General features: G+C 41.6%; 1 protein-coding gene across 1 annotated transcript in view; it reads right to left on the reverse strand.

Annotated features, from left to right (window-relative positions):
- Window positions 1–616: 616 nt before the first annotated feature.
- LOC119646209 (sodium-independent sulfate anion transporter-like) overlaps window positions 617–24,338 on the reverse strand; it is a 56,452-nt gene continuing 32,730 nt past the window's right edge. Inside the window, exons 2-9 of the mRNA XM_038046592.1 lie at window positions 11,595–11,903; window positions 11,297–11,521; window positions 11,100–11,215; window positions 1,914–2,211; window positions 1,544–1,846; window positions 1,337–1,482; window positions 988–1,158; window positions 617–917 (exon numbers count right to left, since the gene is read on the reverse strand). Of these exons, the coding sequence (XP_037902520.1) occupies window positions 714–917; window positions 988–1,158; window positions 1,337–1,482; window positions 1,544–1,846; window positions 1,914–2,211; window positions 11,100–11,215; window positions 11,297–11,521; window positions 11,595–11,903 (1,772 nt within the window). The 3' untranslated portion in view covers window positions 617–713. The remainder of the gene's footprint in view (window positions 918–987; window positions 1,159–1,336; window positions 1,483–1,543; window positions 1,847–1,913; window positions 2,212–11,099; window positions 11,216–11,296; window positions 11,522–11,594; window positions 11,904–24,338) is intronic.

The following is a 24,338-nucleotide window of genomic DNA, read 5'->3' on the forward strand; positions in this document are numbered from 1 at the left end:
GAGCTTTTGAGCCTGCATGCAAATGGGTGAAACATTAGGGCGGTTTGCATGAGACATTGTTCATGTTGCGAAGAGAAAGGAGAAACCCCTAGACACCTCCTTTACAAAAGGCCAGCTCTAGCTGGAGGCTGGCAACGGAAACTAACCAAATATTTCTTTGAGGATCCCAGTTGCAAGGTGAGAAGCTACTATCCTCCGTAAATATTATCGGCTGACTCTAAAGATCTGATTCGAGTGAATTCTGCTGCTCTTCTTCTTCCCACAGGAATCACGGTCTTAGGAGTGTGGCTGAAAATTACAGGAAATGTTACATTATTGGTTAACTGTAGTTTTTCCAGTCCTAGTGAATATTTTATTTTTTTATACAATTTTTATGCTGCTGCTCGATTAAGAGTTGATGTGGTTGACTCGAGGTAACCTTTTTTAAGTCGTTTTAACAATCAGAAAGTGTATTATCTTTTACAATTAAATTGATAGTATTTCCATTTCTCTTGTAAATTAATCACTGTTACAATTTGTATGAAAGAAATAACTATTTTTCCGCAATCCATTTCAGTCAACTACAATTCTTTTTAAAAAAATGTTTAAAATAATAAATTGAAAAAGAAAAAACATGTTTTTAAATATTTATTTCAATTTGATGAGAAATATTGAATATTATATTCTGCTTTAATCTCCTTATTAATTCTTAAATTCACAGTTGTGTAGGGTCATCACGGTAAAGATTCTGTATCTGTAGTTGCTACCTTATTTTGTATATCCTTTCTAATATACTCTAATATGTTCGTTCCGGATTTTAAATGGTTGCCAATACTATGTGATAGGCGGTATATAACACCGGCCGTATTTTTCTCCCAATTCCAGAATATAATTTCTGCTTTGAGCAGTCGTAGGTCTTCACACATTGAGACAATATTCTGAAATCAAAAAAGGCAAAATTCGAAACATAAACAAAATGATAATTGTAGACCGAAAGACATGTCCTACCCAAGCAGTAGTTGTATCAATCGATCGGATAAGTTCTCCATCAATCACTACATATTTCTGATCTGAGCCCATATTTGTGACATATTTTACTATGCGATATTTTAAGTTTTCGGCCGCCGAGAATGGTATACCCTGAGTCGGTTTGACAATAACTACTTCGCATCCACTAACCTGTAAGAAATAGATAACTTAAATTCGCAAAGGCGACAAAACTAGTTCACAACAAGTTTGGGTTTTGTTTATGCCATTAAGCCCAGCAGTTAGTTTACTGAATGGACTTTAACACTTCCATGATCAGAAAATTTATGATTTCATCATCATATTTGATTAATATAAATGTGAGGCTTACCTTCTCCTCTATAAAATGAACTTTCGGTCTTGCCGTTTCATATAAAATAAATGCCAAGTTCAAAACAATGCCGCAACCAATTCCGATTTCGAGTCCCAAGAAGACACTGATAAGTACTGTAATTAAATACGGCAAAAGGTCTATTTCTGGAAAAATAGATTAACGATAAAATATTGGCATTTTTTAACATAATGACGGCGATCTTACTTTTTGCTTTCCAAATCTCTATAGGTTTCTCATAGTGGAATAGGAAAATCATAGCTGAAATGATAATTGCCGCCAGTGTAGCTTTCGGAATGTAATAAAAGGCGTCAGTTAAAAAGCCTAAGGTCAAAAGTACCAACACGCCAGTTACTATGCCACCTAATGTGGTCCTCGCGCCGCTCGCATTATTGATTGCTGTCCTTGTAAATGAGGCTGTGATAGGCATCGATGACACAAAGGACCCAAAAAGATTGCACATTCCTAAGGCGACCATCTCTTGTGATGCAGCGACGATTTTACCTTTCGCTATTCAATATAAAACGTTTTCCTTTACTGAAACGCATTCAAGTTGCACTTTTGACAATGTACTTACAAAATGCCTTTGTTATAGCGACACTTTCTAGAATCGAAACTATCGGCAGCGCAATTATTGTGGTACTAAGGCGCGTCACCATACCGATAAAATCTATAGGACTGCCGTCTACAGTTGTTGAAAAAGGCGGTGGTTGAAACGGCGGAAGTCCGGGATCCATTTGGCCAGTTAATCGAAAAGGCTGACTATCTCTTAAGATATAAGCCAGCAGCGTTCCAATTATTACTGCCAACGCGTTACGAGAAAGTGAAAGGTATTTTCCAAAATTTGCCCAACGACCTTTCAGATCTTTGAATTTCTGAAATAAAATATTTCAATTTATGAATAATAATAAGAAATCCTCAATGGATAAGTGTTCTAAAAGTATGAAGAAGACGTAAGCAAGCAAGTAAAGCATTTTATGTTGCCTGGCCAAAGACTAAGCACTGACTGTGGAAGACTGGAGTGCTTGATCCTCCACCGACAATTCGGGGGATTATTTTGACATTTTCTGTTGATTACAGTAAAACTCCATGCAAACACATGTGTTAATTTTCCTACCTGGACATTTAAATCCTGGATTTTTATGGACGCGAAAAAGCCCTGCTAGCAACACCGCTGCATGGTGTTAGCGGGACCAAACTGTTTCTCGAGGTAAGCATGTGTGGATTGTTCATATTTAGGAAGAGATTGGAGATATGCTTCCGTCGAGCAACCACAAGCACACGCAGGCACACCCCCTTCCAGCCGCCACCTCGAGTGCGGAAACAAACAGATCCTTCAACTTTTCGATAATTTCGCTCATGGAGCTCTTTCCACCAACAGAATTCGCTAAAAGGACATATGCTTGTTTCTTAAATTAAAATCAGTTCAATGTCTGTCTGTCTGTCTGTCGCACGCACTTTTCTCAGAAGATGGGAGCTGTGAACGCCCAGACATGCAGTGAGTGATATCTTTCTATGATGAGATTTAGGGGGTTCCCCATACATGCAAACGGAGGAGTAACATTTCTTTTCGCCAAATATGGTCATGTTGTAAGTATATCAAATGAAAGGTCTCGATTACTACTTTTCGAAGCCGGTCTTAGTTTTGACATTTGTTAGAAAGTTGGGAAGTGAAAGGGGTGGAGAGTGATGATTTCTTTAACGGGCGCATTCTTGTCGAATAAATAATCTCATTCCAAATGGCATAATTCATACAAGTTTTCTTAGAATTATAATATAGTATTGGCACCACCTTGCATCTAAAAGAGTACGGATAATTGGCGTTTCCGATTATAAAAATATGCTTATCAGATCAATCGACACTGGACATAATAGTCGACATTAGTCTATGCTTACACATGTTCGTTTCAGAAATATTGTCGTTCTGATATGCCAGTGTATCTCGAGGAAGGAGACTGATTCATCCACGTTGTAGACGTTTCTTTAATATTGTATTTGATACTTTCGTATTCTGAGTGTAAGAAGTGCCAAACATTCGCAAATGGATTTAGCTTAGCGGTAATTTTCACAAAATTTTCATCCATGATAAAGCTTCGAAACCATCAATATTAAGCAATATTAAATTTCCGCTTTTCCAATAAACTCTATATTTATAACACTGCACTGTTGCACTTAAAATTTCGATTCGTTTCACTGCCCTTGAGTAAGTGGCTTAGATCAATCAAAAATTTCTAAAAAGTTCATAAATGAAAACAGAAATAGAAGAATAACAAGTCGGGAAACCGGAAGCTGGACGCTTCAGGTACGAAAGGTTTTGTGTATTTCTTAGTACGCAGCACGTAATATATGCATATATTAGGTTGTTGCAAATGAAATGTCGGATATTTGAGTAAAATTTCAAAAAACTATAAATAAGAACCAGCAGCTTCAATGCACTTCTCCCAACGAGATACAAGGGCATTTATTCCAGTTTCGTAAAAGTCTGGGTTTCTAGAGCTAAGAAATTCTTCAAAGGCACTTTTGACAGCTACTTCATTGCTGAATTGTTTCCCCGCCAAAAAGTGATCCAAATGCTTAAAAAAGTGGTAGTCGGTTGGCGAGAGGTCGGGTGAATATGGTGGATGAGGAAGAGTCTCATATCGTAATTCATTTAATTTTTGGACCGTCATTCTGGAAACATGAGGTCGGGCGTTATCATGGAGCAGTATCACTCCATCTCTGTTGACCAATCTAGGCCGCTGAACACGTAATTTCTCGTGCATTTCATCAAGTTTGGCACAATATTTCTCTGCATTAATTGTTTCACCACGCTCCAAAAACGAATAATGAATAATTCCAGATGCAGACCACCAAACAGTTACCATTACCTTCTTCGGGTGAAGGCTCGGTTTTGGCATGTGTTGTGGAGGCTGATCGGCATCTAGCCATTGCGCTGATCTGCGACGGTTGTCGTACAATATCGACTTTTCATCGCATGTCACTATTCTGCGCAAAAAGGGATTGTTCCTGTTGCGGTTGAGTAGAGAACTGGATATTTCCATTCGCAGCGCAATGTTTTGCTCGTTGAGTTCATGCGGAACCCACTTATCAAGCTTCTTCACCTTTCCAAGCTGTTGTAAGTGCCGAGATACTGTCGAATAGTGTATGCCTATTTTCTCTGCAATGTCACGAATCGATGATCGGGGATCAGATTCCACTATCAAACGCAACTCGTCGTTGTCGATCGATGGTCCTGGGTGTCCACGAGGTTCACTTTGGAGGGTCATGTCGCCTGATCAGAATTTTTCGAACCACCGCTGTGTCGTTCGTTCGTTTGCTGCGTCAGCTCCAAATGCTCTGCAAATGTTTCTGGTTGCCTCCGCTGCGTTGCGACCAAGTTTAAATTCATATAGAAAAAGTAGACGTTTTTGACTCCCTTCCATGCTTGTTTCTTTGAGTTTTACTTGAAACTTCAACGACGATTGAAACTGAAATGACTCCTTGATCGAACGAACGACTATTTATACTCAATTATCCCATACCACCGGAGTCACCTTGCGGCAGTTTTAAACATTAAAATCATAACTAACTTCACTTCATTGAAAAATCCGACATTTCATTTGCAACAACCTAATATTATGTGGGAATATCCACTTTCGGATGATATTGACATTTATAGTCTTGAATTTGCGAAGAAGCGACAACTTTGACGTATTATAACTTTGTTAGTAATAGTGCGATTTCCACAAAACTTAGTAAGATCATGCTCTATATTATACCTTATATTGTTGCGAAATTTCGTGGTCCTAGCATGAATTTAAGGGGGGTTCTGCAGCGAATTACTAAATATTATAGTAATATCCTAGTATTAACTTTATTTATGCAGATATCAGTGTGGAAGGTATTTCGGAGTCCAGGCACTATATAGTGGCAGCCTCTCAATTTTTTTCAGATTTTTCGGTTGGGTAGTTTCTGAGAATGGCCCCCGTAAAGGAATGGTCACTTTCAACCACCCGCACTCCCCACCTTTCCAACAAATGTAAAAACTAAGACCAGCTTGGAAAAGTACTGGCCGGGACCTTTAATTTGATACTCCACATGACTATATTTCATGAAAAAAAATGTACACCCTCCTTTTGCATGTATGGGGACCCCCCCTTAAATTCGTTGTAAAAGGATGTAATTCACTGTATGCGTGAGCGTTTACAGTTCCCAGCTTTCCACCAAATTTGGTGTCAATCGCTGCAACCGTCTCCGAGAAAAATGCGTGTGACGGACAGACAGACAGACAGACAGACAGACAGACAGATGGACAGACAGACAGACAGTAAACCGATTTTAATAAGGTTTTGTGTTTACACAAAACCTTAAAAATGAACATGCTCGTGTACTTCCACCAAGCTTCCTACAGAGGAATATTGAAGCATCATTCTCCGGCACATTCCATTAACAGCATTGGCCATTCATCTTCAAGTAAACTTTGGTTCCCGCTGGGTTGCGGCAAGCAGAAGTGTTGAACCGGCTTAAAACCAGGCACGTACGTATTAGCAAGTTGTCAAGTTGGTTGTTGTTTGCACGTTTGTCCGCAAGTTGCGGCTGCAGCGAAATTGCATGGCTGTGGAGAAGCTGCGATTGGCCGGTCAGGCTGCGGCAGCTGCATCTTATCTATACACGTCTAATCTCGCGCCAACCAACAACTCGTTTGGCACTTGCATACGAAGACGATGTTGATACTCAAAATCAAGGTGAATACTTATTGAAGGGTTGGGGTTTGTAGCAAAGAGTATGCGTCTGCACGCACCAAAAGATTCACTCTGTTCTTTTGAAGACGTAGTAAAACCGTTGCGGTGGAGTCTGGCGGCTTTGTTGAGACAACCTACTGCATTGTCGTAAATACTATGATCAACCCACATTCATGTGGCACTGGCTTAAGGGGGGCCATCCCGTGTGAAGGCCGTTTTTTGGCTTTTTTTAGAATTTTTTTTGTGGGATTTATTAATATCTTGAGCATGCATGGTAATTTTCCTAGCCCGATCGCATAATTCGTTAGTGAAATACAAAGCAATTTATACACCCATCTCCAAAAAAGGTGTTTAGTAGTAGTAGTGTAGAGGGCGCTATGATCACCTTACAGCCCGCAAACTAGGATTATTAAAAAACATTGAAAACTAAAATTAGGCGCCGTGTTAAACTTTTTTTGTGTATTTTGTCGTTTTTTAAAGGCTTCTTTATTGAATAAAAAAAAACTACTGAATGAATCGAAATTATTTTAGTTTGCGGACCGTAGAAATATGTTTTGAATAAGTCGTGAAAATTCCAAAGAATTCCGTTGGATAGATTTTGGGCTATGGTGGCAGCCCATTTTCAACATGCTGTTTCGAGAAAAACGCATTTAAAAGGTAGAATGCGATTTGTAACCATAAAATCTTAACTGATCATTAATCGGCTATGCCTAATCCATACACCTTAGTTTTCCTGAAGAAACACATGTACAACCTTGGCTTCAATTCTTGTCCTTTTAGCGAAGTCATTCGAACTGCATTCGGACCGATAAATACGAGCTTTATTACGACGATCGACATAAATCTGACATGAGACTTATCACGTGTTTAACACTATAATTTGCGAACGACTCCAAATATAAAAAAAAACACTTTGCTCATATATTCTACACTATATCTAGATACAATTAATGCAAAAAAAAAAAATTCGATTCCGCAGATCCGACACATGGGATGACAGCCTTAAACATTAAAAATACGCACAGCCGACATCTCCAAAATCACAATTTTCTAAAAAGTTAGTTGGCATGCATATAATATCTATGTACATATTAAAACAAACCAACATTTCCTGTTACCGTATACAACTCCATTTAAATTTAAATTGATTTAAATTGATCTAATGCATTCACATGTACATTTTTCAACAATGGAAGGAGTTAACATCGGTTGGTTTGTTGGATTACCTACCGATGGTTACAATTTCAAAAAACGCGGAAATCATTCCTGCCATAATGTGATGTTACGAAAGATGAGCAGAAAGTCGTACCGGCATTACTAATTGCGGGAAAACTAAAATTGTCAACATCCGAGTTGATGATCACGAGCTCGTTTCAAAATCGACTATGAAATACTTACAGGTAATAATCGATGCCAAAATAAACTTCAACAGCCACTGGGATTAGGAGTGAGAGAAAGCGACATAGGCCAATTCATTCCTAGCAATAACCGGTGTCTTATCGCAGAAGTAGTGAACGCATCCTTCTACAATCGGCTCTTGTTTAGATATGAGCATCGAATAATGCTGTAAACCGAAGACGGATGAGTTCAACATATCGGCCAATCTTCTTGAGAGTGTACAGCCCGTATAGGACTGTACCACATCAGGCAGTGTTCGCCATCACCAGAAGGATTCGTTTGGACATTTTATCAAATGAGGCACACTACCTCTACAAGAGGAGAAGGGAAAATCCGACTGAAGTGATTGAGAACTTCCGACGAACCTCATATCCTATATATTGAGAAATGGGCCGAGTGAACACAGGAAGAATTGAATTACCACATGGCCCAGAGATTTCTGGCTGGATGAAGCAAGTTGATTGAAGCCTTCATGATCCATGATGCCAGATAAATAGACAAACAGACACACATTGGCCAATTTTAATAAAATTTTTTATTCACAAGACAGCATGTAACAAGCCGAAAGCTGTCAATCGCACATTTAATATAGTATTGACATTTTACTATGTCTTCAGAAGCGGTAGGTTTATACGAAGGAGAAAGCTTGATCTACTATAATTTTGTCAATAATATTAGGAAAATTTTCCCCAAACTTTCCAGTGCTATGCTCAGTGGGAATGAGGAAACCAAGTTCCAATTAATTTTCAAAATATGATATTGGTGTTTGACATTTGGAAAGTTTTAGAGAATGTACCCTTGATTCAAATGGCTGTTTTTAAACAATCTCTCTATTTCTTTAAAACTGAGATTAGAAAGAAGATCTTCTCCAAAAAGTACTGAAGCGCAATGTAAAATGATATGATTTACAGTATGCATGCGAGTTCGTAGTTATAATATCCTCATGAAATTTCATGCCAATAATAATAATAATAACACAATTTGTTCTAGTAAAAGTCATATTTAGCATAATCACCCTTCTGATATGCAGAGAAGCAATTGAGCGCCAAAGAAAGAATGATAACATGAAACCATATAAATTTATGAAAGGAAGATTAATATTATTCAATAAGCATGGAAGCTCCAAAACCAACAAGTGAAAAACAAACAAAAACAACCCGGAAAACAAAATACCTTAATCAACCAGACTGTTTAATTCAATTCCAGGTCTACTATCTGAAACTTGCTACTCTGAAGACAAATGCCAAATTAGAAAGAGTTGATTGACCCAACAGTCAATATTTACAAACGATGATTGTAAAGAAATAATGGAAAATCTAAAAATAATTGAGCAAATAATGACGCCTTGGTAGAAGCTAAACATAAACTAATACAAATGAATGACGTACTTCCAAATAATTCAAATAAAGACATATCTATTATTAACCAGACTAACCAGACTCATGATCATTACAAAAAATTATCCACCTATATAAAAAATTACACAAGATAGATAAATGAATCCCTAATAACAATACAATAAAACCATAATCTGGATCTGATAAAAGACGAATTTAAGAGAGCAATAGATAATACAAATCCAGCAAAAACATAAATTATGACTAGATCAATATTAAATTAAAACCAAATTGGTTGGAAGGAAAGATTCGGGGGAGCACTAAAAGAAATAGCAATTATTATTATTGTATAAAATATGTAGTTAATTGAGACAAATCAGTGAATCAATATTGGAAAAACTTACAATGCAATGTTTAAAAATCGTTTTGAGAAAAACGCAATTTTCAGTTAGCGGTCAGCAATGACTGTCTCCTTGTGATTTGCGATAATTTCACTTTTCTACGTTGAGTCTTGCTTCTCTTGAGGAGTCAAAGTTAAATAGTTCGCAGAAGAAAGACTGGGGAAAGGGTTTTTGACTGATCCAGGCAACTCATAAAAATTATTATAATTATTATTAGTTCTATTTGAATTTTCATTTTAACACGATACTTTTAAATGTTAATTGTTTCGAAAAATGCAAAATAAAAGAATCCTTAAATATCAACTGAATAATAGAAAATTTTAAATTAAATAATAAGAATCACGAAAACTACAAAATACAAATATAAGTAAACTAAAGTAAAAATTCAAACATAAAAATAACTTCAGCATAGTTTGTTGCCTCCAAGCATTTGCTTATATCAATTGCAACTAAATTGTCGCCAGTTTAATGAGAAAATGCCAGGTGCACCACCCACCACTGGCATAAACGCATCTTAATGTCGTACAATAAGATTGGGTATCTGTTAGGAAAAATGACGACTTCCTGTATTGCCCGACATGCGTGATAATTCCGGAGAATGCGGAGCATGTTATTTTTGACTACCTACAGTTCGCCGCAGAGTGGAGACGGAAATTGACGCCATGATACGGTTGACACTCGACGATATTGTGGACCACATGCTAGCCTCCTGATCCTCCTCCGCGACGTAGTACCGAAATGGCAATCCCGCGGGGTAAACGAAGGCGAAGGAGGTGGTTTTAGTGAGTAAAATTCTCACATAACCGTATGGCAGGAGCCAGCGGAAGATTTTGGACCATTGCACCTTCCAACGTATATAAAAAAGAAGGCAGACAGACAGACATCGACCCGATTCTAATAAAGTTTTGTGTTTACACAAAACCTTGAAAAGAATCACGAAGCTGCCACTGTATGATGCCTAGGCTTGGAAGAATCACGAAGCTGTCACTGTACTATGTGGCTTGGAAATACTCCCCACATCGATATCTGTTCAAAGAAAGTTAATAATAGCATATTGTTATTATTTTTACTAATTAACTCTAAAACCTTAAGTGCATTCTAGAATCATGAAATTTTGCAGTAATACGGGCTAATATAATAATAATAAGGTCAAAGTTGTCAGTCAGTCAGTAGCACGCTGAAGTGAATATTCTGGGATAATATATGCATATATGCATTATGTGCTTGGTACTAATGGGGCAAATGTCCATTTAAATGTTTTTATGTAAGAAGTACATACTTTTATACCTGAAGCGTCCAGTTTTTGGTTTCCCGATTTGTTACCTTTACAGAGCGTAAAACACTTCCTTACTTCGTAGGATTGTCTCGTGTTGCTACTCGCAATGTTCTTGGCTTAAAGTCGATAACATTATATACCGAACTGGATATTGCCCATCGTGCTTACACGTCGTTTTAGTATATTCCTATGGAATTACAATTGGAAGTCAATCTGTTCGTCAAGAAAGTGTGTGTTCGTCTTTATGCTGTGCCTCTCCAGCCATAGTGCTCACACATCGCTAAGTAATGTGACTATGTGGATACCACAAGGGAGCGAATAAGATACAGATATTGTGCCCTCGAACAGGAGGCATCACTTTGAAGTCGAACAAGCGCCCAAAGCTTATCATTGCAAAAGCAAGGAGCATATAGTATATTTTATAAATTTTTGGTTTTCTAGCAAATTGATCATCGTTCCCAATCTTCTAAAGCAACTAACCGTTAATGATTCTAATTTGACTTACTGGTTCTGTGGTCTGGCAGATAATGTTAACTTACTATCTTCGTATAGTATTATTCAGTAATTTAGTATGGATCAATGCATTTTACAGCTAACTATGTAAGGCTCATATTATGGACGATTACTTACCCTTAATACCAGTAAAAATACTAAAGTTAACACCCCTAAAAGGGAATCCCATAGCCGTATGCTTCCAAGATTGGTAAAGAAATTTTCCCACGCATCAATAAATTCATTCGATTTACCTGAAATTAGCCAAAAATTTAAAATTCTGTTTAGAGCTCATGTTACTGAAGAATATTTAGTTAAAGTTGGCAGTCACTTACTCGCGAGTCCGAATAAATTGTTAACTTGTGCACTGCCTATCGTCAAGGCAGCAGCAGATGTGAAACCAGCAATCACGGGGGCTGATATAAATTGAACTAGAAATCCTAAATTCAACAAACCCAACAACAAAATTATACAGCCCGCCAAGAAAGTCATAAGAACAGCAAAGTCGGGACTATACTCCGTATGTTTCTGCACCATGAGCGCCATGATAGCGGTTGGTCCTGTGAAAATTATAGTGAACAGCATTCGTGAATGTTTATCAAATCCGTTTTATATTGTCTTTTATATGCTCACCTATAGTAATATCTTTACAAGTGCCGAATAAAATGTACACAAAGCTCCCCATAAAATCAGAATAGAGGCCATATTGTGGTCTTAGTCCACCTACTACCGCATACGCTATTCCTTGTGGAATAGCTGTTAATCCCACAGTTAATCCTGCAAGAAAATCCTGTGGCAAATAGCTGAGGCGATACTCCGGCATCCATTTTAATATGGGCAACCGTTCAAAAAGCAACTTTTTCCCGCAGCCATTGCGTGCTTTCCGTCTTACAGCTCCTAGGACATCAGGCAATTCTTCTTTGTAGTATCTATCTAGATTTCCTGGAGTAGAAAAAGACTTTGCATAAGCACGAGTGTATGCATAGTAAAGCCTTTGTTCTTGCATGCGAGTAATATTAAAAATATAAAAATAAAATCCTATATCGTTAACTTCTACTACATATGTAAAATACCACTGATATAATCGGTAAATTGAAAACCAATAAATCCATTCATTCTGATTGATACATATTTTCATTATCAATGATCATTGATAATTACGGTCCAGACATCCACACCCCTGCAAATCTTTTCACAGCTTGGAGATTATTATGCTAACAGTTTTATTAGCATTTAATTTATGAAATAAGTCAATAACACTTTCACATACGTTTAATCCAAAAATAGACAGACTTTTTATTACAGCTGTAAGCCCACGGTATTGTTTCCAAACAAGTGAAAATACCGTTTCAAAATTTTTTTTTCATTGCCGAAGCGATAACATAATCAGATATTGATATAAATACCATAGCAAACCTAAAGAGCTGAAGAGACTGACTCACTGGATAAAGGTTGTGGACTTTTCCAATTAGTTGGGGCAGAAACAAAACCTGACCAATATACTAATTCAAGGAATGTTCCCACATTTAGTTGAGATAACATGAAATTTGGTAGCCATATGCAGATTCTGAAATCCCACGTACACATTAGAATTTTGTCCGAAATTTAAGGAAGCACCCATACAATCGAAGAAGGGGTACATCTTAGTTTTCTCGAAAAGATATCAGAAGAAACCCTTGATTATTACTTCACGAAAAGATTAGATTTGCATGGTACCAAGTGGGCCTTAATATGTGATCCATTCATTGCCAATATATGATGTATTCATTGCCACAGGTAACATCGAAGCACTCTAAAAGTGTGTGATCCAGACTTCGCAATTCAGAAGACCTCAATCTACTAGTGAACTGCATTTTGTTGCCAAGAAGTTACTTGAACTTTGTCCAATCTATTTTCCTAGGATTCCGCCTTTATATTACAGACTTATCGCTTGCAATAGTCGGAGCAAATGATCTGACAGTGAGATTTCATCAACTCTAACACCTTTGAAGTGCAGATTGGTAGGTCAATTACTTCACTTTTTAAGGTTTTGTGTAAACACAAAACCTTATTAAAATCGGTTTACTATCTGTCCGTCTGTCCATCTGTCCGTCTGTCCGTCTGTCCGTCTGTCCGACTGTCCGTCTGTCCGTCTGTCCGTCTGTCCGTCTGTCCGTCTGTCCGTCTGTCCGTCTGTCCGTCTGTCCGTCTGTCCGTCTGTCCGTCTGTCCGTCTGTCCGTCTGTCCGTCTGTCCGTCTGTCCGTCTGTCCTTCTGTCCGTCTGTCCGTCTGTCCGTCTGTCCGTCTGTCCGTCTGTCCGTCTGTCCGTCTGTCCGTCTGTCCGTCTGTCCGTCTGTCCGTCTGTCCGTCTGTCCGTCTGTCCGTCTGTCCGTCTGTCCGTCTGTCCGTCTGTCCGTCTGTCCGTCTGTCCGTCTGTCCGTCTGTCCGTCTGTCCGTCTGTTCGTCTGTCCGTCTGTCCGTCTGTCCGTCTGTCCGTCTGTCCGTCTGTCCGTCTGTCCGTCTGTCCGTCTGTCCGTCTGTCCGTCTGTCCGTCTGTCCGTCTGTCCGTCTGTCCGTCTGTCCGTCTGTCCGTCTGTCCGTCTGTCCGTCTGTCCGTCTGTCCGTCTGTCCGTCTGTCCCTCTTTTTTTTTTTTTTTTTTTTTTTTTTTTTTTTTTTTTTTTTGTTGAGGAGGTGGAAATCTTCAAAAAGACACTGGTCTGGACACACCAGCGTGTGGGATTTTTACCCACTAAAACCACCCCCGACTCCCTCCCTGCCCCGCGGAACCACCATAAGGTATTACATCACGGGGCGGAGTCAGCTCACTCTAGCTTTGTCACCTTTCTTCTATATGCGGCGCACGTGACCGCGTTTTTCTCCTCTCCTCTGCTTTTCGCAGTTTATTTTGGATAGATGCGATCATGGAGTTTACCGCATCCCAATTCTCTTGATGTGCTAGCATTTTCGGCACCAGATTTTCTGGTACCAGCACCTCCCCTAGAGTCTCCTCTAGATTCCTCCTTTCTTCCACAAATCTCGGACAGTGGAAGAATACATGCTCTGGGTCCTCTGGGACTCCATTGCAATTTGGACAATCGGGTGAGGTCTCCAATTTAAACCTGTGAAGGTATTGGAGATATCCTCCGTGCCCCGTGAGAAACTGGGTGAGATTATAATTAATCTCACCGTGTCGTCTCTCCAACCACTCCTTGATGGCAGGAATGAGCCTGTGCGTCCACCGGCCCTTTCCCGAGCGTTCCCACCGCTCTTGCCATCTATTTATGGATCTCTCCCTTTCAGTCTTCCTCGTCCGCGATGAGGAAGAGGTTGGCTTTGCATTGTATATGTTCGCCATCTCATCTGCCAAGATGTCAATCGGCATCATTCCAGAGATGACGAATGCTGCATCATCTGAGACAGTCCTGAAGGCAGAGCATACCCTCAGGGCTGTCCTCCTGTAGACTGAACTCAGTTTGGTAGCGTTCCCTGACATCCACAACGCCTCCCTCCAAACTGGGGTCGCATAGAGCATGATCGAGGTCACCACCCTGGCTATAAGCAACCTAGAGGTATGCCGTGGCCCTCCAATGTTCGGCATCATCCTTGCCAGGGCCATACTGGCAGTGGATGATTTGTCGCAAACATACCGCACATGTTGCTTATAGCTAAGCTTCCTGTCTATCACCACTCCCAAGTATTTGATGGTCGGCTTGGAAGTGACGATATGATTCCCGATTCTAATACAGGCGTAATCTCTCTTCCGGCGCTTAGTGATGAGGACCGCTTCCGTTTTTTCCTCCGCAAGTGTCAGACCAGAGCTCTTTAGCCAACTTTTAACAGCACCGATTGCCTCACTTGAGTATAACTCAGCATCTTCAAGATGCTTTGCGACAACAACCAGCGCTATGTCGTCAGCGTAACCCACCACTGTGGCTTCCCCCGGAAGGGGAAGATTAAATACATCGTTGTACATGATGTTCCACAGTAGTGGGCCCAATACGGAGCCCTGCGGGACACCCGCGGAAACAACGTACTCCTGCGGTCCGTCATCGGTGTCATACCAGAGCCTCCTTTCAGTTAAATAACTATCGACGATAGCAGCGAGATAGGCGGGAATACCAACCTTCGCTAAAGATTTCCGTATTAGATTCCAATTGGCCGAATTGAATGCATTTTTCACATCCAGGGTTACTACCACGCAATATTTGCTGGTACTACCCTTTCCGTGAATTGCATCTTCTGCCAAGCCAGTAACCAATTTGATGGCATCAATGGTTGATCTGGCTTTACGGAACCCATACTGCCGATCCGAAAGGCCGCTTTGGCTCTCAACAACCGGGAGTAATCTATTGTAGATTACCCGCTCTAACATTTTCCCCACCGTGTCCAGGAGACATATGGGTCGATATGACGACGGTTCACCTGGAGGTTTACCTGGTTTAGGCAGAAGTACCAACTTCTGCCGCTTCCATGCCATTGGAAATATCCCCTCGGACATGCACGCTTCGAACAACTCAGCGAACATGTCCGGTCTGGATTTCACGGCAAGCTTAAGGGCCTTATTCGGTACTCCGTCCAGGCCCGGCGCTTTGTTGTCTCCTATTCTACCGCAGATATCCAACAGCTCGTCTCTGGTGACTGGCGGAATTGCCGCCACATTCAGAGGTGGTTGGAATATGTCGGTGCTCTCCTCTTGCTGGGGGAATAACCCCTGGATGATTTTTAGCAAGAGGGTGGGGCACGTGATCTGCGGAGATGAACGGCCTCTGAATCGTCCCATCACGATTCTGTAGGCATTCCCCCACGGGTTTATGTTCGCTTCTGAGCAGAGCTCCTTAAAGCACTCCCTCTTGCTTCGCTGGATGGCGAGCTTGAGGTTTTTGCGGGCTGCCTTATAGGCGCGCTCCTTTTGTCCCTGTTCGACTCTACCTACCGCCCTCTGAGCCACTCTTCTGGCTCGGTGGCAGGCTGATCGAAGGCCGGTCAGTTCATCATTCCACCAGTAGTTTGGTCTTCTACTGGGGAATGAACACCTTCTAGGCATGGACGCGTCACACGCTTTGGCAATGCATTGAGCCAGATGGACGGCTCTTTCCGTAGAGGTGCCTGCTTTATCAGGCTGATCTAACCACACCTCTATGAAGGTCTCCTCATCCAAAGATTTTGCAGACCAGCCTGAAATCTTTCTCGGTTTCGGGCATGATAGCTCTTTGGCATGTGGCTCGACACATGTCTCAAAGAAGATTGCCTGGTGATCGCTGTGGGTGTAGCGTTCACTGACGCACCAGGACATACCACGCGCCAGCGAAGGGCTGACAAAGGTCAGGTCTACAACCGAGCCTGACCCCCCTTTCTGGAAGGTGTTTACAGCACCTTCGTTGGCCAGAACCATGTCCATCTGCGCAAAAGCTTCTAATAAACTGCGCCCCCTAGCATTTGATTCCCTACTACCCCACTCTAGGGCCCAAGCATTGAAATCACCAGCATCCGTCTGTCCCTCTGTCCGTCTGTCTGCCTGTCTGTTTGTCTGCCTGTCCTTCACACGCTTTTTTCTCGGAGACGGTTATAGAGATTGACACCAAATTTGCTAGAAAGGTGGGAACTGTGAACGCTTACGCATATAGTGAGTTACATCCTTTTACGACGAATTTAAGGGGGGAGTCCCCATACATGCAAAAGGGGGGTGGACATTTTTTTTTCATCAAATATAGTCATGTGAGGTATCAAATTAAAGGTCTCGATTAGTACTTTTCGAAACCGGTCTTACTTTTGACATTTGTTGAAAAGGTGGGGAGTACGACGGGTTGGTAATTTCTTTAACCAACCCATTCTCAGGAACTACCATACCGAAAAATCTGAAAAAAGGGAGGCTGCCACTATATGATGCCTAGGCTCCAAAATACCCTCCATACCGATACCTGTTCAAATAAAGTTAATAATAGTATATTACTATAATTTTTAGTAATTGACAGCAAAACCCCCCTTAAGTTCACCCTAGAATCACGAAGTTTTGCCACAATGTAGGCTACGGTATAGAGCATGATCCTGCCAAATTTGGTGAAAATCGCACTATTACTAACAAAGTTATACTAGGCCAAAACTGTCGCTCCTCAAATTCAAAGACTATGAATGCTAATATCACTTGAAAGTGGCTATTTTCACATAACATATGCATATTTTACATGCTACATGCTAATGGGACAAATGCACACTCAAATTTCTTTATAAAAGAAATACACAAAACCTTTCATACCTGAAGCGTCTAGTTTCCGGTTTCCCGACTTGTTATCGTCTTGAGTCTGAAGTGATGAATTCAAATAACTTCTCTCCTTTGCGATTGCATTTGCTGCTGCCTCAGCAAACATGTTAAGTGTTTGCATCGCAGCTCATTAAGCGTCCGAGACCACATGATTCTTCATATGCTACCAACTCCCTTAGTTGTTGCGTCAGTGGAGGCCACAACGAATTATAGGGAAGTAAGCAGAAGCAACTATGATGTTTTTCCTCTCGGCAATAATTGTAAGATGGCCGCTAGGTCCTGTCGATTGATTATCCCTGGACACCTGCAGACTTTTCTTTGAATACCAAGCAAAACTCTCCACGTTTATAGACTAGTCCCTGCTGGTATTCATGAACTTTACCCTCTAGTGTCTGATGTGCATACCAGGTTCTGTTCACTCTGTGTGCTGATGATTTCCCTTGCACTCCTTCGAGGGCCAGCCATTCAACAACCAACATATTCTGTCTTGCGCAGCTCGGTATTTACAATAGTGAATCTAAGCCGAGCGATAGAACTCAAAGTTGGGATTACCTGTTGGAGCCAGTTCATGGCAGCCTCATCAGCACACAAGAGCCCATTATAATAACCTTGATTGATAAGATTCAACAAGCACTTCTGAAAGATGGTAAATTGTTTTTCTGACATTTTGCCTGGGATAAAACTCCCACGGTAACGGTCGGGCACACCGGTCCTAATCTTAGTGGGTCACCAGTTTATCTCCAACTTCCACCAACGATTTCGCTTCCTTGCGTCTGATTTCTTTGGGCATTATCGCATTTAGAGTTCAGTCTATGTCATCATTCCGAAGGTATTTCACCTTTTTCCGCAGGGCCTTCTTCTGCCGCCGGTTTGACGTCATAACAATTTCACGGTGTCCGTACCGCTTGACTTCTTTTCACATACAGGCGTTTAACCAGTAACCTCCACGTCACCAGCTTCACTTTCTTCTAAACTTCCTGGCGAGGGCGATGGAAAAGGTTTTGGCAGAATACAGCCTGCAGACCCCATCCTTAGTGGCGTAAGTTTCCTTCTGTCGATACTTCCTCTTCCGCTTATAGGTAAATTTGGGCAGTAGTACCACGGGCGACCCGGTCATCGTCGCGTTTCCAGTTTTTCCTAAGTTGAGGGTGCCGTATTTTCCTTTCTGGGCAGCTGTACCGTAGGCGTTAAATGCAAGCCGATTTCTCCGTAGGGGCAAATGGATTTGGTAAGGCCTCCAAAATCTGTGCCTCGGCCGCGGTCTCGTCATCGGAATTGAATTCCAAATCTTTAACTTCATACTACTTGGAGAATTCAAATCCAAGCTTCCATATCCATGTTTTTGTACACCTTTAGTAGAATAGTAAACTACTACAGGCTTCTCCACCAGGACAAGGTGGTGTCCGGTGGTCACTTATCATGTGCGCAGAACAGTCGCAACAGAATTTCCAGATTTGAGACTACTCATGCGTGAAACGACTACCAGTTTGGTGCAGCCGTCGCTAGAAGCGAAACTTCCTAGAAAAACGTATTGAGGAATAGCTTCGATCCTCTACCCCTTAATGGAGATAGAGAGAACATGGTGACTCGTCAGTCGCCTGTAATTGCAGGATGTCGTCATTCAACTATGAGTTCCTAAAAACGCCCTTTATCGCATGACCCATTTTTAAGGTTTTGTGTAAAACAGGTGTGTGTGTGTGTGTATGGTGGGGAGAAGCTACTGTTCTGAGCACTCAGGCCGTGTTGGCCCATTGTTTTCGCCTCAACCGTCTAACGGAATATTCCGCATTCGTTAACGTATTGTAGGATTTCCGTTAGTGGATGTGATGCTACCCGTCGCAATTGGAGAACATCGGCACCAAAGATCTGATGCCTGATGCGTCCATAGGTGGGGCATTCACATAGGAAATGCTCCGTGGATTCTGCTTCCTCATTACAGGAGGGACACGTATCATCTTCGGTAATTCCTATTCTGAACATATGCCCAGCTAGTGAATTATGGCCTGTCAGAATGCCCACAATACACCTGCAAGTCCTCCTGCTTTTCGACAGGATAAACTTTGCGGTACGTATGTTCGGTTCTGGCAGGAAAAGTTTGGTGTGTCGAGCAGCATTTAGGCTCTCCCACCTGTCATTATGGGAAACTTGTTCCCAGTTTTTGAAAACAGATTTAGCCAATGCTACTGATACTCCAATTGCTGGCTCCGGTCCCGACATAAGGGAGATTGACCCCTCTTTCGCTAAAGCGTCCGAGATTTCATTTCCCTCTATGCCACAGTGACCAGGTACCCAGAGTAATTCCACCGTATTGTAAAACGAGTACGTGTCGTTTCAATTCCGCAATTCAGCGCGACAAGAACGTTAAGTTTTATTCTGTTATATGGGTCCATGGATTCATCATTTTCCGAATCAGTGAGTTGTAATTCACCATTTTATCCACGTACTTTCTACGAAGCTATTATGAGCAATAGTAACATTAATCACATGGACAAAACCGCCCGTCTTTTCGTGTTGTCCCCATGTTCAGCCCATGCTTGTATGCAAGATTCTGTTCAATGACTATGTCTGGCCGTGCCTTTTACCAGTGCCATTACACTGCAGCCAGAAATCAGATGATGCAGCATCTGTAACGCCGAACAAAAAATTCTACTCTGGTCGTTTTCCACTCGCTTTTACATTACGATTTTTTATTATGGCGAACATAAATTCCTCCGTCTCACCAGCACATATGTATCTGTTCTACAAATGACTACCAGAGACAGTCTACTTATTTACTGTCCACCGACTTCGACTTCCATTCATTGATACATCCTTGGTCTGACTTCACCCCACTCAGAGAATTGAAAAATCGATCGTTCAAATTAAGTGCAGTTAGCCTGCAATCTGTCTCACAGATAGCTGCACACAAAAGAATCGCCTGCCCCTTGTTTCAAAAATGAGTGCGTGCCTCAACGTCAACCACGGCAGAATTTGGATGATGAATTAAGAATTTGGACATAATCATCATCAACGGCGCAACAACCGGTATCCGGTCTAGGCCTGCCTTAATAAGAAACTCCAGACATCCCGGTTTCGCGCCGAGGTCCACCAATTCGATATCCCTAAAAGCTGTCTGGCGTCGTAGCCTACGCCATCGCTCCATCTTAGGCATCTTCTTTGGTTGGTTGGTATTCACCACTTAACCTTTTTCAGATGTATGTGGCAGTGGAATGGTCATAGTAAACACATTAACTGGGGATGTCATTTCGCTACCAGTTCCCAAAGTTACAGGAATTGGTATAACAGAACATACTTGACGGGTTTCTAGAAGAATTCCTAGGTACTTGGAGAAGTCGGTATCGGCCAACAAATTAAGTAACCAATGTAAAATCTGTCTAGGTTTATCTAAACTAAATTCCATCCGCATATCACGCCTGAACATGCCAACCATGTGCAACTAAGACGATAAGATGGAATAGAATACAGTTTGTTGTCATCTCACACTTACGTAGACCACCTTCCGCTGCAAAATTATGCCTTCTTGCATCATTTAGTAGCCATGAAGGAAGGTTTAGTGCCATAAAAACCAAAGAGGGCCCAATAAATCCCAATGGAAAATACCTCCCCTCATGGAGGTTGACTTTGAAGCATTGCTACTCTCACATGGCCGCTATGCAACGTAGTGTGAAACCCTTCTATGACTATCGCCAAGAAATTGGTTTAGTTTATTTTCGCATCAATGTAATACATCGTCTAGCCTGGTATGCGGGAGCATGTTAAACTGTTCTAGAAGAGAAGAAGTTGGAAAGACGATAAAATAGAAAGATCAAAACATTTATTACCACGTAATACAGATGACACAAACTAAAAAAAAGTCGGAATACCGGAAACTGGTGCTTCGGGTATAAAGGTTTTGTGTTCATATTATGTAAGAAACTTTCTACGCATATTTTTCCATTCGTATATGGTAAAAACCCAAAATATTGCTTTATATTTTTTTCAAACTGCAAGATATACCTACATATCACAGACGTAGATATTATGGTCACCGTAAACAAACATTACCTATCAGCGAATACTATGCTTACACATGCATGTATATAAATGCATTCAAGCTTACAGCGGTCTGCACGGAGCACTGGCCTATAGGGGACCATGCCGCTAGGCTCAGCATACCCTACAACTCGCATTGCCGAAGCTGCGGCGAAGGAAGGGAAATCCTGCGATTGCCCAGCTCTGGCTAGCGTCAGGCTGTGAACACTGGGTAGACCATTCTTTGAGGACCTCAGAGAGATTTCTAGCTGCAGGCTGGGAGAGCTGCTTTCCTTCGTGAATGCTACGGGCTGGCTCTGAAGATCCGAGCCGGCTGGACTCTGCCTCCTTGCTCCCATAACAACAATCATGGTCTTAGGAGTTTTTGGCATCAAACGGCGCACTAAAGCGGTAATTGGGCTCCTTTGTTAAAAATAATTGGGTTTCCTTTCCAAAGTTATGACTTACATATATTATCCCTTAAAGCACTGAAAAATTTTGCGCTTCTAGCGTGAACTTACCGGGGGGTTTCCGGGTAAATTTCTAAAATATGCTAATATACTATTGTTAACTTTATTTCTGCAGATATGGGAATGAGACGCGCCTAGATTTCGTTCAGATACACTGTGTGATTTTTTAAGGGTTCATGTCAAACAAAACATTAGAATCAATTCGATGTCTGTCTGTCTGTCACACCCGATTTATTCGGAAACAGCTAGACCGATTGTCACGAAAATTGGTAAGAATGTGTAATCAGTTGTTCGCTTTACATACAGTAAGTGACGCCATTTTGTCTTAAGTCTAAGGGGGGACAATGAAAGAGCTCAATTAGTACTTTCCGAATGTGATTCCCCCCTGAAGCGCCAGCTTCCGGTATTCCGACCTGTTTAAAGATCTTTCGGATGAATAGGCTCTGAGATGTAAGGGTCATATTTTGAGCCCCCAGTCCTCCCTACATTTCATCCGATATCAAATATGGCACCAGTTTCGAAAAGTACTAGTTGAATCATATCAGATATCCAACATGGCGATTTTCTATGAAAAAAAATGTTCAGCCCCCTTTCGTATGTATGTGGAGCCCCCCCCCCCTTAAACTCAACACAAAATGGCGTCATTTGGTATATGTAAAGCGATTCCGTCCCGAATAAAGTGGGTGTGACATCCAATAGAGACAGACAGACGAACAGACAGACATCCAATCGATTCTAATAAGGTTGTGTTTCATATAAAACCTTAAAAATGAACACAACCGAGTGAAGCAAAAGTATTGGCACCGTAAGAAAAATGAACGAATTCTAATAAAACTCAACCAGATTTGAACAACCATTTTAATTTAAATGTTAGGTACTTATCCAATTATGGATCTACCGTAACGATGCATGACTTTGCAAAAGTATTGGGTTACAAGTAGGGAAATTTCATTCACAGTCTTCAGCATTCCGCCATGCTATTAACATAGTATGCTGGTCCTAAGCCCAGGTAAAGGAGGGGGGCTTGAGGCAACGTACTCTGTACTATCCTCAGTAAAACAAAAATAAAATGCTGAGATCAGGCAAAGAAATAAATAGAGTATAGTTGGAGTTATTCTACTATGCTAAATCCAACCTGATCTCTCTTGGTGACAGGCCCCGCGACAGGTCGACCAAGAAAATGCATAGAATGTCGTTACAAACATGATGATCGGATTGAGTCACAAGCCTCGGAGAAATGCTAGGGCGTCCACCTCAGTCGACGCGGCAGGACGGGCCCCGGTCCTGTCGAGAAATGGGCAAGGGTTCTTGACGCATGGACGGTGTCAGGACGTAAGCAAGTTAGTCCGCACACAACGAACAAAAGAAATACGTGTCTGCACGCTAAATGTTGGTACCCTAACTGGAAAGACCGAGGAACTCGCAAGGGCCCTTCGGAAAAGGTGCATTGACATCTGCGCTCTGCAAGAAACTCGATGGTCTGGTGCCAAAAGCTGCGACATTGAACGCGAACGCGGTAAAAATGGCTACAAACTTCTCTATTTTGGTAACCCACACACTCAATATGGTGTTGGCATTGCCATCTCAGAGGGTTTCCGTGATGCCATTACAGAATTGGAACGATTTGATGATCGGCTGATGAAGCTCACCATTATATCAGCTAATCGCACTATTCACTTCTTCACCGCGTATGCACCACAGACAGGTCGACCTGATGCCGAGAAAGATGCCTTCTGGCAACTTCTCGATGAAAAGACTTGTCACGTGCCTGCTGACGATTACATAATCATTGCCGGCGACCTTAATGGTCATGTGGGTGAAAAGGCAGGCGGTAACAGGTGCCATGGGGGAAGGGGGTTCGGAACGCGCAATGAAGGTGGCGAGCGTATAATCGATTTTGTGGACACCCATGACCTTGTACTTATGAATACGTGGTTCATCAAACGATTGTCTCATCTTCCCACATTTTATAGTGGAAACAATAAAGCGCAAATCGACTATATTCTCATAAGACGCCAACATTTTACCACTGTCACTGATTGCAAAGTCGTCCCCTATGAGACCATCGCACCTCAACATCGGCCGTTGATTGCCGTCCTGCGAATTAAGCCACCGATAAAACGGCGTGAGGAACGCACTGGCCCGCCGCGCATTAAATGGCGGCGATTTGGTGAGAAGAAAGAAGAAACGGTCTCACTCATACGATTGCCAACCATTACGAATGTGGAAGAATCATGGAACCAAATGAAAGACATGATCCACAAAGCGGTCTCTGCAACCCTCGGGGTCACCAAGCCGGGCAAGCGGTACATTAACCGAGATACTTGGCTTTGGAATGATGATGTTGAAATGAAGGTCCGTGAAAAGAAACGCCTCTACCACAAATTTCTCGACGATAAAACGCCTGCTAATTGGCAAATTTATAAGAATGCCAACCGGGAAGCAAAGAAAGCGGTCGCTGTCACCCGAGCGAACCATTTCAAAAATCTTTACGATAAACTCGACACTCGAGATGGCGAGAGAGATCTGTATCGACTTGCTAAAAGCCGTGATGAACGCACACAGGATATCGAACACTTCTGTTGTGTTAATGACAAGAACGGTACTTTGCTTACCAACCGCCGAGCCGCAACGTATAGATGGCGAGAATACTTCGA

The sequence above is a fragment of the Hermetia illucens genome, chromosome 1, assembly GCF_905115235.1.
Source record: "Hermetia illucens chromosome 1, iHerIll2.2.curated.20191125, whole genome shotgun sequence".
Taxonomy (NCBI): domain Eukaryota; kingdom Metazoa; phylum Arthropoda; class Insecta; order Diptera; family Stratiomyidae; genus Hermetia; species Hermetia illucens.